At 42.8% G+C, this 17,831-nt stretch overlaps 3 protein-coding genes and 1 long non-coding RNA gene across 4 annotated transcripts in view; 2 read left to right on the plus strand and 2 right to left on the minus strand.

The window, feature by feature from the left end:
• The window catches only part of LOC135075700 (protein yippee-like), a 187,938-nt gene extending 186,154 nt beyond the window's left edge, over positions 1-1,784 (minus strand). The window contains exon 1 of the mRNA XM_063970157.1: positions 1,444-1,784. The gene's annotated coding sequence lies outside the window, so the exon portion shown is untranslated. The remainder of the gene's footprint in view (positions 1-1,443) is intronic.
• A 588-nt stretch (positions 1,785-2,372) lies between these two features.
• LOC135075517 (COP9 signalosome complex subunit 7b) lies at positions 2,373-4,803 on the minus strand. The gene is made up of 4 exons (XM_063969946.1): positions 4,469-4,803; positions 3,808-4,060; positions 3,357-3,577; positions 2,373-3,083 (listed from the first exon to the last, which is right to left on the minus strand). The coding sequence occupies exons 1-4, from the start codon at positions 4,661-4,663 to the stop codon at positions 2,931-2,933; spliced, it is 822 nt and encodes a 273-aa protein (XP_063826016.1). The 5' UTR covers positions 4,664-4,803; the 3' UTR covers positions 2,373-2,930.
• A 1,081-nt stretch (positions 4,804-5,884) lies between these two features.
• On the plus strand, positions 5,885-16,588 carry LOC135075519 (zinc finger protein 81-like). The gene is made up of 7 exons (XM_063969947.1): positions 5,885-6,493; positions 6,979-7,198; positions 7,727-8,028; positions 9,036-9,189; positions 9,773-9,930; positions 12,496-12,639; positions 16,397-16,588. Exons 1-7 carry the CDS (start codon positions 6,368-6,370, stop codon positions 16,586-16,588), a joined length of 1,296 nt encoding a protein of 431 aa, XP_063826017.1. The 5' UTR covers positions 5,885-6,367.
• Positions 10,851-11,723, plus strand: LOC135075518 (uncharacterized). Its single transcript, XR_010258042.1, has 3 exons — positions 10,851-11,149; positions 11,396-11,492; positions 11,589-11,723. It is a non-coding gene; the product is annotated as an uncharacterized LOC135075518 (long non-coding RNA).
• Positions 16,589-17,831: the final 1,243 nt, after the last annotated feature.

The raw sequence follows: 17,831 nt of genomic DNA on the forward strand, positions 1-17,831 counted from the left end.
TTATTTACCACTATTTAGGTCGATTTAGGTATAAGAATAGGATTTAAGATACCGCGCAAGCACTCTCAAATTTAACAGCTGCTTAAGACGATTTGACAGTTGTTTGAGTAATGCTTAGCGTTGAATGGCGTTTCAGTATGCGAAAATTCATTTAAGTGGCGTTTGAGTGCAACTTAATTTGAGAGGTGCTTAAAAATTGAGAACTGCTCAGATATTGTTTTGAGTATGCGAAATGTAAGTTTAGGAGCTGCTTAACTATTTGAGAAGCCGTCAAATATTTAAATGGCGTTTCAGTATTCGGCCGCCACTAACTTATTTTTTCTAATTTGGTAATAGACAGAAGTCTATCATATTACGTCTTCTGTATACATAGTTGTTTTTTTTACAACTTCTTTATGTTGGTCAGTTCAGTTGCTTAACTTCTTCTTGTTGAAATGTTTTCTTGGACATGTTGTTGAAGATTTGTTCACGATGTAAGACTGCTTACTTAATTGAAGTTTACCTAAACAATTTAAAATATTACCTACGTCCAAAATTGTGTCGTTTTCCTTATTTTTGTCATTGCCCTGTACTGAATGTTACAGTTAAATAAAGTAACAGGTAACAGTTACCCCTTTAAGTAGGTATCTACTGCTGTATAATTACCGACCTTATTCTCTTTTTAAGAATTCAATGGATTTATTAGTTTTTTACCATAAGATCAGATCAAGAAGGACGTAGGACTATGTAGACGTAGCGCCACAGGTAGTAGGTACCTCCGTAGGTACCTACTACCCTCTAAATAGTCTTGTTCAGTTAATAGGTATGCTTTCAACCACTTTCAACATCCTACTAACAATACTTGTACCGAAGTGAAATAAAAAAACGAGCGCGTGTCTGGCAATTCCATTATTCGAGTCCGACAAAAACGCATTTTTGTTGCGCTCAGAGGGGTCGGGCACACGACCAATTCATTATTTTGGTCTGAAACCCCTTGCAGAGTCGCAGACGGCAGTCCCATGGCGTGCTTTTGTGGGTGAGACAATACATGGCGCGCGCGCGACCAGTCGTCTGGTCCCCCCTCCCTCTTCCTCCCCCCGCCTGCCCCGAACAGCTGACTGCACAACAAAGAACCACCCAACCCATACAACAACAATCACTATTATGATTGTTATGCACGCATCTTATTGATTATAACTCTGATAACCTTGAAGGACATTTAATACGTCAACCATACTTACCTACATCTAAAATTGGCATTTATTGCTATCGTTTAACAAGTTTCCTACTCAATAATGATGGAAAATAAACAGTAAGAATAAAATAATCGGTTCTCGCAGCATAAATCGATGCTCATGATTGTGTGATGATGAGGTAAACAGTGCTGACCATGAATTCGCTCGAACGGTCTGACGTGAAAGGTGAATAATACGACCTAACAAAGGGCATCTAACTACTACTTGCCTTTCTGTTCATCCAATACACGAAGGCCCTCGAGTTGTGGCACTCCGGGAAACAAAATGTCTCTATCAACTCCAAAGTTTATTTATTTTGATGTTTTATCACGGATTCATTGTATCAGGACGCGACCGTCACTTGTGTCGTCGTTTCTCACTGAACCGTTGCTATGGTGTTGTGAACGATCACACTGCGGCTCCGAGTCCTTTACAACTACGGCAGATGATATTTGTTACGTGCCGACGTATTTATTTACGATGTTTTACAGTTTATGTGTTATTTACATCACTTTAGAGGCCTGCGAACGTGATAATCGTTGCACTGCCTGCGCACTTTATTCCGATGCGCTTCTGCGTCAACATCAAAACACAGGCAATCGGGGCCGCTCGTCTCAGTTCGTGCGTTTCGCGCTCTCGGTCATGCGCCTAGTAAAACTCTCATCGCGTCCCACTCCCGCATCTGACATTACTGGGTTGCTGGCATAAAAACCCATTTTTCTTACCATGGATTTTCTATTTGGAAGTTATATTATTTTCAGGTTTTCATGAGCTTTAAGCAATAAAATAAAGATATTACAAAATAATAATAGATACAATACTCGTAGCACCAAAAATTCTAAGCGCCTGATAACTTTCATTAGCAAATGTGAGGATATTGCTATGTTAAATTATCAGGCGCAGTTCAATTCGTGAATAGTTAAACTTTCGGAAGAAACGCGAGTTATCGTAACGGGTCGTATAGTAGAAACAGAATAAAAAACAACGATTTATCGCGTATCTCACCGAGAGCAATAGTAAACAAGTCTCGTGCATGTGTAAGAACGAAAAAGAAATTTTTAATACATGAAAAATACAAATAAATTCATTGAAATAGGTTTTCACCTTAGATTAATAAAGGTTTTCACAATTTGGATATTTGGGAAAAGAAAAAAACGTTTACTTACAAGTTATTTAATTTTCGCTTCAAATATACAAAATCATTTCATATTGTTGATGTACCTCATAATGGACAGCTGAATATCAATACATTCTCAAACAAAACGCTTTTACGCTGTGAACGATACATGTTTTGAAGATTTTTAGATGGTTTTGGCGAATTTAAAATATCAATCAACACTATTATTAACATAAACACAGTACACCTAAAGATTTTTTTACCATTATCACATTGCTTTACGTGCAATTCTATGCATGAGATGTAATTAATAAGTTTGGGACAGTAATACAGTTTTTGTGTTTGCAACAATTCTTGATCTACAGCTAAAACTGCCTCTGCTTATCAGGGACCATTAATAGAGCCAATATGTTTTAAGAATATGTTACAGAAGGTTGCTTAGTTTTACAAAATTAACGTCTTTCAATATTTGGTTGGCTGGTCTGTTTTATTGCAATCACATTACTAACTATCCCATCACAATATCCTCAAAAATTCTCTATTCCTTGAGCAATCTCACACATAAAGTTGTTCGTATATTTTTTATCAGATTAATAAGGTTATGTGTTCTTTTGCCAGAACTTGGCGGTGGTGCGAGGAGTCTTTCCTTTGCCGGAGTTCTTCTTTGGCGCTGAGTGTGTCTCGCTACCCCCACCCGCAGCAGAGTCTTCGTTCTCCAATTGAGTTTTTAATGTCTTCTTTATGTAAACAATCTGAAAATAGAGAGCAAAAACTGTTAAAGGACAAGAAAAAAAAGGAGCTTTTTATTGAATGACCCACTCAATTTGACAAATCATATTTACACAGATAGCAGATTATTATTAGCAATTTAAATCGTACTTAGAAATCAGTGATTTAATTACTAATTCAAATCTAACAATAAGCACAAGTGTTTCTTATAATAAATGCACAATAGGCCACAAAGGAGTTCACTGTGGAAAAAGCCCAGTCTAACTAAGTATTTATTTCTATTTGATTACACTTACTTCTTGCTCAATACCCTGCTGGTGCCTTATAGCTCTCTGCTTGTTGTGGTTAGCACGCTGTATGTGACGGTCAACGGAGCTAAGCACGGCTTCACAAGCGTTGCACCAGTCTGCGAGCACATCTGCGATGGACGCTGCATCTTCAAGCCTGGCATCACGACCTAGAGCTACGTCTACTTCCACTCGTTTGCATTCTTGATCCAGTTTGCCGTGAATTATGTCTGAAATTGAATTATGTAAATAGGGTGAGTAATATAAGTTTCAAATCATAAAGTAAATACGCTTTTAGTACACAAATCTTATCTGAAAGATGTAGACAGTTGCCATCTATGGAAAAGACAGCTTGCCTGCCTACTCAATCATGCAACAATAGGACTCAAAAACTTTCAAAATAGCAATTACATTTACTGAAAACTATAGTAGGTAGGTAATAAAAGTAATTTATAATTACCTGCATAAATAGCTTCTATGATGAGATCTTCCAAGTCCCTAACATTTTTAATGTCTAGTTCTTTCAGTAACACACTATAGGGGATGCATTTTTCTTGCGTGGCCAGCGTGGCAATGGTTAAATGCTGCAACTTCTTGCATTGTGCTGGGGTCAGCTCCAAGAATTCCGATTTATTCTCCAAATAATCTTTGTATGTGCCGTAGGCAAAGAGGTTGAGTGTTCTAAGATGAGCTGCATAAGGTCCATCTTCCAGCTGTAATAGTAAACAGATTTCATATGAATATTGAAGATTTTGTGTTATTTTTTTATTTATTGAGGAAAAAAACAGCAGCATTAATAAAACATGTAAACCAAATGAAACAAGTAACATTTGCTTTAAATTATTTCCACTGCTAGTTAGCACAGCTGTCAGATATGATGAGTAATGTGTCTTGAAGTTCTAGGACATGAAATTGGTTGGATGGTTTGAGTAGAGTAACATTTTATTGGATTTTAAATTGTATGAGAAGTCCCAGCACAAGAGGCCTTTAGAATAGACTTGTAAGCCTCAGGAATTATAGCAATATGAAAAAAATAATGACAACAGATTATGTGTGCACTGTAAATCTGAAAATAAAGTGTTTTACAGGGATGATAAGCACAATACAATCAGCATTCTAACCTCTTTGATGTTCGGCATTTCTAGAAGCTCCCCAAATACATGCACTCCAGGAGCCTCCAGAACTTGTTTTATAAGCTCTGCACATCCAAATCCTTTAGCACCTTTGGCTAAAAGCACAAACTGTTCGAGGGACTGTGTTGAAGAAAATGACAACAAAGATGATGGCTCTTCTCTATCCATTGACATTGGATTCATTATTGTGAATTGAGTAAATATCCTTATTTATATGAAGAATATAAAATCTCTTGAGAGATTATCATTAAAGTACGCAGATAATTAAATAAAAATTTGCAATTTTTACACAACGATAGCGACCACAATCCGGTTTTTGACAGCTGATGAGGAGTTGACAGTAGTCATGTGCGTTTTGTTGTTTTTTGGCAATGTTCTAGTGTGGGTGAAAACTGATGCATTAACGAAACGCAAAAAAAAACATAGACAATAATTAAATAACGTTACCGGTAATAAAAATTATCGTTGGAGTTGTGATTCTGCAATCACTTTGGTTTTCATATGCAAAGGCGCTTTTACACTGCGCGGAAATTAGCCAAGTCAAGTCAAAATTCCATTTGCGATTACCTATAAATGGCTATGCAGATACATAATTTTAGGTCTCATTATTTGTATTGTATTGGTGTTGGTTTTCCTAATAAAATTATTAAAAAAAAACAGTGGAGTGGGGATGAAAAATGAATGAATTTTATCCCCACTTCACTGTTTTTTTTACTTGACTTGGATAATTTCCGCGCAGTGTAAATCCGTCATAAAATAATTAATCACTCCACCAGAATCGAGTGAGTTCTCATGGCAAATGGGGAAAACTATAAGTCAAATTTACTATGACATGTATACCTCTAAACTCAGTCTGAACTGAGTTACGAGCATTAGAAGTTTGATAATTTTCTTACTAGATTTGCTTTTTGCGAGCAAAGTTTTGTAAGAAATTGCAACAAACTAGTAAGGTTGTATGTGTAAACAAACAATACCATCCATTAAAGGCTCCAGACATCAGTATGGAGCAGAATCAGCGCAATAAAAAAATAGCGCAATATTTTGTTGCAATTTCTTACAAAACTTGCGCACGAAAAGCAAATCTAGTATGAAAATCATCAAACTTCTAATGCTCGTAACTCAGTTCAGACTGAGTTTAGAGGTATACATGCCATAGTAAGTTTGGTTTATTACACTATTTTGTAATCAAAAAACAAAGTTTGATCGATGGCCGCGCGAAAAAAAAAGACGCCACTTTCCATACAAAACCTGGCATTGCCATTTGAATAAACGATCTTGATACTGTAAAGAGATAACTTAAAATTGAAATAACGTTAACAATACGCTCGTGTAAAATAGCGGTATAAAAATATTTTTTTTGGTCGAATGATTAAAAAAAAGTTTGTTAACCATAAACAACAAAAATGGCGTTCGGTTTTTTGTGTGTGCGAGGAAATTATTGTTTTCACTAAAATAGTAAATGTAACTAGTTTTTAAATGTTTTTCTAAGATTTTATGAATTTAATTGTTAATATGAGTCCAAATATAGCGATTAAAAGACCCTGTTTTCCAAATACTGACCAAGATTACGTGCGTGTCAGTGTTGCTTACAGCGTCGTTGTCTTACGCCGCCTTTTAGATTGAGCTGATTAAGCCAATTCTAATGGCTTTTTTATGTGTAAATTAAGTTCAATGGATGCACTTTATTGCCGAGAGGTATCAACTTGCACTACAATGTGGTGTAGTCGGCGATTTGATTGACGGGTGCGTTGTGCCGTTGTGCGTTAGTAGTTGTGTGAAAGCGTACATACATGTTAAAACTGTCATGAGGACTGTTTACCATCAAATAGTGAATTTGTGTTAGTGGGTTTGTTTTTTTTATGTTGTGTTAGTATTTTGGTGTTGAAAATGTGTATGCCTACGCCGAGCAATGTCTCGGGCTTCGGGTATTCGTGGGGCTTTACGAGTTCTGCGGACCTTACCAAGGGCGAGGTGGAGACTCCGAGTAGCATGAGCTACACTCTCGGGAACACGGTAAGCTTTAAATTGACTAATTTGATGTAATTAACCCAAGTTAATTGGTAATAGCTGTTGTAAAGAGCATTTCTATCACTCACCTTTGAGAAGTACAAGTTTTGAAAGTCATACATTTTTGTTTACAAATATTTATTACACACATTCATCAGTCCAATACTTTTTTGATAAAAAGTTACATGGACATGACTTGAATCCATGGTGATATCAGTGGAATATGAGAAGTTGATAAAACAAAACTTTTTTAGCTAAGTTTTAATTCTGTTTGCTCTCCCTGACATTATAACTATAACCAATTCTATTAAAGCTTCTCTATGAAGCCTTCTAAAAGAAAATTCTAAGTGCCTGGAGTAGAAAACCTTGATTTAAAGTTTGAAACTTTAGTTTAATAACAGGCTAAAGTGCTAAACTTAATTTTGAATTCCTTTTTAGAGCAAACAAAGTTATTCTATTGATGAAAATAATATTTACTGTTAACTTTTCAGGTATCACCCGAGACAACGTTGACTGTCATGTCGCACAAGTCACCGCAGGTCCAAGAAAAGGTTGGCACAGTCGTAGCAGTGTCCAACACAGCAGCACAGGTCACGAGAGTTGTCACGGCGAACGCACCGGCCGGTCGAAGAGCCATGTTTGTGCTGAATGAGAGTCCAACGCATACCATCAACAGGGTATCGCAACAAAACCAGACAGCTACCATACATAGTGAGTTGAAATATTAAATAATTACATGGATATTGGCTGAAGTAGTTTGGATATACCTTGAATGTTATTAAGTCAGTAATGCTACTTGGTAGATTTTTTTTTAATTTAGCTAAAAGAAGTGATTACTTGCAACATTTAAATTTAGTAATGTCTGTTCAACAGTCCTTTAATTAATTTTAGGATAAAAAACAAGTTTTAGCTCAGCTTAGTTTAGTCATTGAGTCAATAAACATACCAAATTCTTCAAGGTCTAGTCACAGAATGAAGCTACTAGTGTGAAATTTAATGATTTGTTGCAGAAAGTAAGTTCAATAAGTGATTCACCATGAACCAGTTATCCAATTTCCTATTCCTAGACAATTTGTGAAATGACAGCAATATTCTTGTTATTTTGTACAGTGTCACAAAAATATACACAAGACCAAACGGGCAAAAGCATGGTATTATGATATCTTACACAAAATTGTCTCTGTAACTTTTAAGATACAATCAGCAACAGTTTTGGCAGATAAAAAAGGTTTATTCAAGACAATATCTTGGTTACAGCTGCCAACTTGACCTCGAAGCCGTTTATGACACCGATCGGGCCCATCCAGTTGACAGCGGAAGAGTGCAACGAGATTTTGATGAAGCGAGCTCTGCAGGCTCAGGGTATAGCCACTCCAGTAATCGATGCGTCTCAATTAAACCATACGTTGTTGAACGGTGGGATCAAAACAATCAATGAGGGCACACAACAGACGCAGACGGAAACCATTCAGACAACACCGGTGCATCACCATATATTGCACACTAAACAGGAACCGGGAACAGCAAATAACTCTCCAAAAGTAAGTAAATTTCTCTGGAGAATTCATATTTTTTCATTTTTTACTTATAAAAAAATATAAGAGTGAATATTTTAAATGGTGCTAGAATATGCATTAAAAATAGCAGTGTATTGCATTATTTATTGCATATAGCATGACTCAACTGCAATATTTCGTGGATAATTAGTTTATGTTGATCAATTTCCTCTAAATAACTGGTAACTAATACAAAAAATATTATTTTATGATGTTTCCACATGAATCTATTCCAAATTCCTACATTCCTACATTCCATGTAGGTATGTACTAAAATAAACTTAGATCACAGAGATCTGTCTTGGTAATCTCAAACAGACTGATCAGTCTCTACTCTATTTCCCATGGTTTTTAACTAAGGCCTGTGCCTGTAGATTTTCTCCAGAGAACAAATTCAACAACACAATTGGGTATTTGCAACCACTCCCCAATAATTGTAAAGCACAACTTTTTTAAAAAGGCACTTCATTCTGGTCTTAAAAACTTGATCAATTTTAAATTACCTGTAAATTAAGATTTTTGGTTGCATTGTAATTGAAAAAGTAGTTTCATTGAGTTGACAAATGACATCACTGGCTAGTATTGCCATACAAAATCTATGGAAGAGTCTCGTTTTGACAGTTTTAAAAAGTATGTCAATGAGGGCTATCGTTTTTATACTTAACAGTTGGCACCCCTGGCGATTGACAGGACCTTACTCTACAGTGGCGCCATCTTGATGAGTGCAAATGCGATAGTCCTCCTACCACTTTCGCGCTTACCAGTTGGTGCCACTGTCTTCGCTACTAGCAAGTGACAGGACCTTTCTCTACAGTGGCGCTAACTGGTGAGCGTTAAAACGATAGCCCTCATTGATTGGTGGTGGCAAATACCCTATTGACTCAGTACCTATTGACGACGTTGTCGTGTCGTCATCAGCAACTTTTGTCTATTTGCACAGACTGTACCCAATTTCTCAAACACACAAAGATCCCATATTAACCGCACACCAGACGGTATACTCGCAGACGGAGCTGATGAATACCAACACGGTAATGACAACCGTGGCCCCAGCGGCGGTCAAGGAGCGGCCCTACTCGTGCGACGAGTGCGGCAAGTCCTTTCTGCTGAAGCACCATCTGACTACGCACGCGAGGGTTCATACAGGTGGGTGAACGTAGAAACAAAAAAATGGCCAAGTGCGTGTCCTGCCACGCGCAGTGTATCTGAGCTGGTCTGATGATCTGGCTGATCAAAAGTGCAAGACAATGAATTATTTTTTCCTTCTTTTCTGCAATTTCTTTAATTTGTCAAACTTTTAAAGTAGTTAGTTGAACTTTAATCTTTTCTTTTGATAGCCCAACTATCCCTTGTGATAAGGAAAAAAAACTAGATTGATAAATATCCTCATTTGTAGAAATGGCATTAGAAAAAGTAATCACAGGAGGCAATTTTCTAAAAATGCTCAAAAAGTTATAAATGTTGAAAATGGTGATATTTTTTCTAGGGTCAAAATTTGATGTTAGGGAGACCATGGCGAGGCCCATATCGTAACCATCGGGTTACAGGGTTATCCATTGTTTTCAGGACACCCTGTATTATGCACTTAACTAAATGCCTGTGAGAATTTTATTTTGTCTGAAGGCCCAAAATTAATCTGTTGTGCACACAACGAAACAAAAATCAGTGACATACTAGAGCTGTACTAGTGGCTACAAAATCTATTTCAAGTTTCAATTTCCACTCGCAGGCGAAAGGCCGCACGTCTGCGCTCACTGCGGCAAGGCGTTCGCTCGCAAGCACTGCCTCAACACGCATCTACTGCTGCACTCCGCGGACCGGCCCTACCGCTGCCACGAGTGCAAGATGGCCTTCACGCTGAAGCACCACCTCGTCACGCACTCCAGGGTGAGTGACAACATTGTAGCAAGGCGTTGCTCGCAAGCACGGCCTCAACACACTCCGCGGACCGGCCCTACCGCTGCCACGAGTGCAAGATGGCCTTCACGCTGAAGCACCACCTCGTCACACACTCCCGGGTGAGTTAAAGTTTTTTTTTTGCTTTTGGATCTCTGCAGCGACAGCTAAGGGAAGCTGCACAGGTACACAGGTACATAGTCGCGGCCTGCCACATGTGTGCGCGCATTGCGGCAAGGTGTTGCTCGCAAGCACTGCCTCAACACGCATCAGCTGCTTCACTCCGCGGACCGGCCCTACCGCTGCCACGAGTGCAAGATGGCCTTCACGCTGAAGCACCACCTCGTCACGCACTCCAGGGTAAGTGACGTCACTGTGGCGAGAGCTTCGCTTAGAGCAGTCTTTCCCAAAGTGGGCCATAACGCCCCCTTGTGGGCGCTGCAGGCTTAAAGGGGGGCGGTAAGAGACCCCGGAAAAAAATCGGGTCATTGTGTAGAGGCTTGGGAGGCGATTTATAATATCATCTACTAGGAGGACTCTTAGACACCGACTGAGCACTCGACTCTTGACTACAAAAATGGGGGCGCTAAAAAAGAATTTATTCTCAAAGTGGGCAGTAGACAAAATAAGTTTAGGAACCGCTGGCTTAGAGGGTATACTGCACAGGGACAAACAGGAGTGGGAACCTGTTTAGTCGACTTCTACTCCTCTCCCACGCATGACCTGACTGTTGCTGACTTGCTGGGCCTCCAACAATAAGGTGTGGCGATATTGGCACATAAATATCACTAGACTAGTGGGCCCCGACGGCGTGGTAAGTGGCGGTATGGTACGGTACTTTGAGTGCGCCCCCTGCGGCAAGATGTAAGTAAACACTGATTATCAATGTCCATTCACATTTTAAATCACTAACACCCGTATTCACAAACGATACTTACCTATGCAAAGCAGCAACGCTATGCGAAATGAGACATTTCTCAATGCGTTCCATATGACAAGCCTTTCAATTCATAAACAATACTTAAACGACCCTTGACTATGCAAAATCAGAGTGTAGAATAGAGTTCTGTGATTGGTTCGCTTATGTTACGCACTTCACTTCGCTAACTGACATGACATTCCTGTCATTCAAACGGTGCAACGGTTTTTATGTGTCGTTATTTTGTGGATTTGTGAATTAAATAAATATGGATAAAACTACAACTATCAGGTTAGTATGAATACTTCGATTAATAATAATAGTGAAAATCATGTTTCAATCATTATTTTTCAGATAAAAAAAGCTGCCGTTTTCTTCTTCCGAAAGAGAGCTGCTGATTGTAGCTTAATAAGAGAAAGGCCTATTATTGAAGACAAGCATATTATTATCCTCTCTAAAATATCGAGTTGACGAAGCAGGCCTGGGAAACTCTAACAGTGGCGTACAATTCTGAACCATATTTTATCTTTCACAAAGGCTCACACATCAACTGAAAAGCTGCTGGAATAATTTAAAGACCCAAAGAATGAAAGAACTTTCTCAGGAATCAATCAAACGTTCTCAACACCCACTAGTAAGTAATGTTTTTAAAATATATAGAACGTAGATTTATGAGGAATAACTAAGCAGAATATACTCAAAGGAATTAAATTCATAATTTGCTTTTCAGGTATCAAGAAATTAAGATTAGTAGTAGCAAGAATGAAGATTAAGACAGAAACAAGAATCAAACGCACCACATTGAATAATATACAACAAGACCAGGCTTTGCACGAGTTGGGGCTACAAAGAGAAAAAATATTGAAAGAAAGAGAAAATAATTTGTTAGAACATGAAAAAAAGATTTATGATTTACGTACAAATACCTACATAAAATTAAATTAGACATTGAAGATTGATGAAAATAAAACTTCATTAAAAAATTTATGTTTTATTTGCCACTAGCAATTGATACATTATGTAGGTGGCACTGGAAGGCCTCCTCGCAGTTAATTTCCTCCTTCCTTCCTAAAGGTCTTCTTTTATCAGTGGTAAAAGTATGAAAAGTACCCCATCATTGGAAAACCTAAACTAAATTCGTCTGAATTGTAATACTTAATCAAACGGATTTTGGGAATCCCGTATCACTTTTCTGGTACTTATTCTACTTTGCTCATTGATATAATTATCCAATTCTTCTTCACTACTGTAATCCATTGTAAGATAATATTAATCGAATACAACCATAAATAAAGCAAACAAACCTCAAAAACGAGAATAACCTAAAAATTTTGACGTAAATAGACACTATGCGTTGCGTAATACAGCTCCCTGGCTACCTTAGCTTTGCGTTCATTCTAAGGGACGCATAGTGCTTGTCACCACTGAAGTATCGTCTATGAATAGGTTTTTGGGACCCTGTGCATCCACGCGCACTATGAGGCCTCAAAGTAATGTTTGTGAATACGGGTGTAAATCTACTGTGTATGTAAGATTTTTCTAAAAATAAAAACTACAACTTTACCAATTTTTGAGAAAATTTATTACTGTAAAAATATTTTTTTCCATAATAACTTGACGTAATGTTCGATGCACAGGTACACAGCCGTGACCGGCCGTTTGTGTGCGGCGAGTGTGGACGCGGGTTCCCTCTGAAGCGGCACCTCGTGACGCACAGCAAGTACCACGCCGGCGAGCGGCCCTACGTCTGCAGCGACTGCGGCGAGAGCTTCGCGCAGAAGGTACGCTGCACAGGTGTATAGAGCACAGGTACAAGCCGCGAGCGATCGCTCGTGAGTGGCAAGTGTGGACGCGGGTTCCCTCTGAAGCGACACCTCGTGACGCACAGCAAGTACCACGCCGGCGAGCGGCCCTACGTCTGCAGCGACTGCGGCGAGAGCTTCGCGCAGAAGGTACGCTGCACAGGTGTATAGAGCACAGGTACAAGCCGCGAGCGATCGCTCGTGTGTGGCGACTGCGGCGAGAGCTTCGCGCAGAAGGTACGCTGCACAGGTGTATAGAGCACAGGTACAAGCCGCGAGCGATCGCTCGTGTGTGGCGACTTCGGCGAGAGCTTCGCGCAGAAGGTACGCTGCACAGGTGTATAGAGCACAGGTACAAGCCGCGAGCGATCGCTCGTGTGTGGCGACTGCGGCGAGAGCTTCGCGCAGAAGGTACGCTGCACAGGTGTATAGAGCACAGGTACAAGCCGCGAGTGATCGCTCGTGTGTAGCGACTGCGGCGAGAGCTTCGCGCAGAAGGTACGCTGCACGGGCGTATAGAGCACAGGTACAAGCCGCGAGCGATCGCTCGTGTGTGGCGACTGCGGCGAGAGCTTCTCGCAGAAGGTACGCTGCACAGGTGTATAGAGCACAGGTACAAGCCGCGAGCGATCGCTCGTGTGTGGCGACTGCGGCGAGAGCTTCGCGCAGAAGGTACGCTGCACAGGTGTATAGAGCACAGGTACAAGCCGCGAGCGATCGCTCGTGTGTGGCGACTGCGGCGAGAGCTTCGCGCAGAAGGTACGCTGCACAGGTGTATAGAGCACAGGTACAAGCCGCGAGTGATCGCTCGTGTGTAGCGACTGCGGCGAGAGCTTCGCGCAGAAGGTACGCTGCACGGGCGTATAGAGCACAGGTACAAGCCGCGAGCGATCGCTCGTGTGTGGCGACTGCGGCGAGAGCTTCTCGCAGAAGGTACGCTGCACAGGTGTATAGAGCACAGGTACAAGCCGCGAGCGATCGCTCGTGTGTGGCGACTGCGGCGAGAGCTTCGCGCAGAAGGTACGCTGCACAGGTGTATAGAGCACAGGTACAAGCCGCGAGCGATCGCTCGTGTGTGGCGACTGCGGCGAGAGCTTCGCGCAGAAGGTACGCTGCACAGGTGTATAGAGCACAGGTACAAGCCGCGAGTGATCGCTCGTGTGTAGCGACTGCGGCGAGAGCTTCGCGCAGAAGGTACGCTGCACGGGCGTATAGAGCACAGGTACAAGCCGCGAGCGATCGCTCGTGTGTGGCGACTGCGGCGAGAGCTTCTCGCAGAAGGTACGCTGCACAGGTGTATAGAGCACAGGTACAAGCCGCGAGCGATCGCTCGTGTGTGGCGACTGCGGCGAGAGCTTCGCGCAGAAGGTACGCTGCACAGGTGTATAGAGCACAGGTACAAGCCGCGAGCGATCGCTCGTGTGTGGCGACTGCGGCGAGAGCTTCGCGCAGAAGGTACGCTGCAGCGTCTTTCCGTTCTATACATGGCCAGAACGCACCCATAGGAAACTGCTCGTGTATATTTTGGAGTGTCTCTTTGTAAGTCGGTCACTACAAACTATACACGAATTTTGCGTACTGATCGTGTATAGTTTGTATCGTGGATGGATTCCGTCTTCGCTCCAAACTATACTACACCACTTACAGTTGACTAGAGTGTGTTTAGTTTATTTGATTTAATAAAATATGGAATTATATTTAAAATTATTACATTTATTAGATATTATGCTCGTGCTTTGTCCTCGAGATTAGAAATAAGAACTACCTATGTAGATCACGTACGGTGATGCCATTTTTAAATTCATTAATTATTACATAAAATATTATTATTTTACTGAATCTACATATTATTATAATAAATCTAGATTTATAACACTAATTTAAGTGGTTTCTGAAATTAAATTGATTAGATAGATTTCAAATTAAATAACAATTATAAATTAGTGAGAGTGAATGAAGAAAGTTAAACGTGCATTATTAACTAAAATTGTCGACCGTTCGGTGTAGTGGTTCGAAACGGATAACTGTTCCGGAGGTAGCGGGTTCGATTCCCGCACAGTACAAACATTAATTTGTGTGCATGAACATATTTTGATATTTGTTTGTATTGGACTGGGTGTCTTCTATGTATAATAAGTATGTATTTACAAAAAAGTATTTAAGTGTGTTTATATCCGTTATCTAGTACCCATAGTACAAGCTTTGCTTAGTTTGGGACTAGAAGCGCCGTGTAAAATGTCCAGGGATATTTATTTTTATTTATAAGCTTTTATCTCAAGAACAAAAATCATTTTGACATACATAATTCTTAATTTAAGAGTTATTCAGCCCCAAAACAAATATCTTTTCTATGGCAGAATATGAAACACCAAAAAGCTCTTTATCAAAACAATGGCACGTGTCGAAATTGATTCAATGTTTAAAGTAGACACGCAATTATGAATTAATATGTAATAGAAAGAGAGGTAAATAAGTCAAAATGACGAGCATGCAAGTGCAACTAAGTACTCGCGTATACATTGTAATCGCGAACTTATTACAATACATACATGATTAGTCCGTATGCGTACTGACAATGTATATTTCGGAGTAAGATAATTGACCTAAGTCACTACAAAGTATACGCGAGCAGTACGCAGCGTATGCGTACTGGTCGTGTATAGTTTGGAGGAGCTTAGTAAAAAAAGTCACATCCAAACTATACTCGATTAGTTTCACACCCTTGCGTTCTGGCTATGTATAGAATGGAAAGACGCTACGCTGCACAGGTGTATAGAGCACAGGTACAAGCCGCGAGTGATCGCTCGTGTGTAGCGACTGCGGCGAGAGCTTCGCGCAGAAGGTACGCTGCACAGGCGTATAGAGCACAGGTACAAGTACTACAGGTACGAGCGGCCGCTCGTGTAGCGAATGCGGCGAGGGATTTGCGCAAAAGGGTACAGGCAGAGTAAATACAAATGAGTAGGTCATCTTAATAGAAACGCTCGGGCGCGGTTTGTATGTGAGCGCGCCAACACGTATGCGGCGCGCACGCACACACTGACAAAATTTTGCGGGGAGCCGGTCGTGGTTGCGCAGAATTTTATCAGTGTGTGCGTGCGCGCCGCATACGTATCTTGGCGCGCTCACATACAAACCGCGCTCGGTGCGTTTCTATGAAGATGACCTACTCATTTGTGTTTACTCTGGTACAGGTGTATAAATAAATGCACAAGTACTCTGTGATCGGCCGCTCGTATGCGGAAAGTACGGGCACGAGCTTCGCACAGGAGGTATGCTATGCCGGACTGTGCAGTGCACTGCGCAGGTACACATTTATAAACGTGCACGAGTGCACAAGATCTGACCGATTGTATTAGCATTATCAACCTAAAAGTTGTGCCTTGCTGGAGGCGTGTATATTTCCCTAATACACGCTGTCTTGTTCCTTGATTATCCTGTATCAACTGCGGCCAGCTTTTAGCGTAATTTCAACGAAATTTTCAACCCGTATTGATAATCTTTTCTTCCTCGGTCCCTCACTGATGAGGATCGCGACCACAGATAGTGTTCCTCCACAGACTGCGGTCATAAGCTGTGTGGACCGCACGATGCTGTGCCCACCGTCTTCCTCACCGCGTCCGACCATCTCGACGGTGCCCTGCCCCGAGCGCGTCTGCCTTTCATTTGTCCCAAGATAATTTGTTTCTCCAGACAATGCCTTGTATTGATAATAACCTCTTGTTATTCTCCCCAGGAGCACCTAGTGATGCACAGCCGCTTCCACGGGTCGCTATCGCCCTTCGTGTGCGCGGAGTGCGGCGCTGCCTTCGCGCGCAAGTTCCAGCTCGTCAACCACGGCCGCGTGCACGGCAAGGTGCCGCACGCCTGCCCTGTGTGCGCCAAGGAGTTCCTGCAGAAGCGGACGCTCGTGGCGCACCTCAAGTGAGTCCCGACAACGAGCGTGAGGCGACACTACGCACAGTGCGGCGCACAGTGCGACACACAGCTCCAGCTCGTCAACCACGGCCGCGTGCACGGCAAGGTGCCGCACGCCTGCCCTGTGTGCGCCAAGGAGTTCCTGCAGAAGCGGACGCTCGTGGCGCACCTCAAGTGAGTCCCGACAACGAGCGTGAGGCGACACTACGCACAGTGCGGCGCACAGTGCGACACACAGCTCCAGCTCGTCAACCACGGCCGCGTGCACGGCAAGGTGCCGCACGCCTGCCCTGTGTGCGCCAAGGAGTTCCTGCAGAAGCGGACGCTCGTGGCGCACCTCAAGTGAGTCCCGACAACGAGCGTGAGGCGACACTACGCACAGTGCGGCGCACAGTGCGACACACAGCTCCAGCTCGTCAACCACGGCCGCGTGCACGGCAAGGTGCCGCACGCCTGCCCTGTGTGCGCCAAGGAGTTCCTGCAGAAGCGGACGCTCGTGGCGCACCTCAAGTGAGTCCCGACAACGAGCGTGAGGCGACACTACGCACAGTGCGGCGCACAGTGCGACACACAGCTCCAGCTCGTCAACCACGGCCGCGTGCACGGCAAGGTGCCGCACGCCTGCCCTGTGTGCGCCAAGGAGTTCCTGCAGAAGCGGACGCTCGTGGCGCACCTCAAGTGAGTCCCCACAACGAGCGTGAGGCGACACTACGCACAGTGCGGCGCACAGTGCGACACACAGCTCCAGCTCGTCAACCACGGCCGCGTGCACGGCAAGGTGCCGCACGCCTGCCCTGTGTGCGCCAAGGAGTTCCTGCAGAAGCGGACGCTCGTGGCGCACCTCAAGTGAGTCCCGACAACGAGCGTGAGGCGACACTACGCACAGTGCGGCGCACAGTGCGACACACAGCTCCAGCTCGTCAACCACGGCCGCGTGCACGGCAAGGTGCCGCACGCCTGCCCTGTGTGCGCCAAGGAGTTCCTGCAGAAGCGGACGCTCGTGGCGCACCTCAAGTGAGTCCCGACAACGAGCGTGAGGCGACACTACGCACAGTGCGGCGCACAGTGCGACACACAGCTCCAGCTCGTCAACCACGGCCGCGTGCACGGCAAGGTGCCGCACGCCTGCCCTGTGTGCGCCAAGGAGTTCCTGCAGAAGCGGACGCTCGTGGCGCACCTCAAGTGAGTCCCCACAACGAGCGTGAGGCGACACTACGCACAGTGCGGCGCACAGTGCGACACACAGCTCCAGC

The sequence above is a fragment of the Ostrinia nubilalis genome, chromosome 10 (genome assembly GCF_963855985.1).
Source record: "Ostrinia nubilalis chromosome 10, ilOstNubi1.1, whole genome shotgun sequence".
Lineage (NCBI taxonomy): Eukaryota > Metazoa > Arthropoda > Insecta > Lepidoptera > Crambidae > Ostrinia > Ostrinia nubilalis.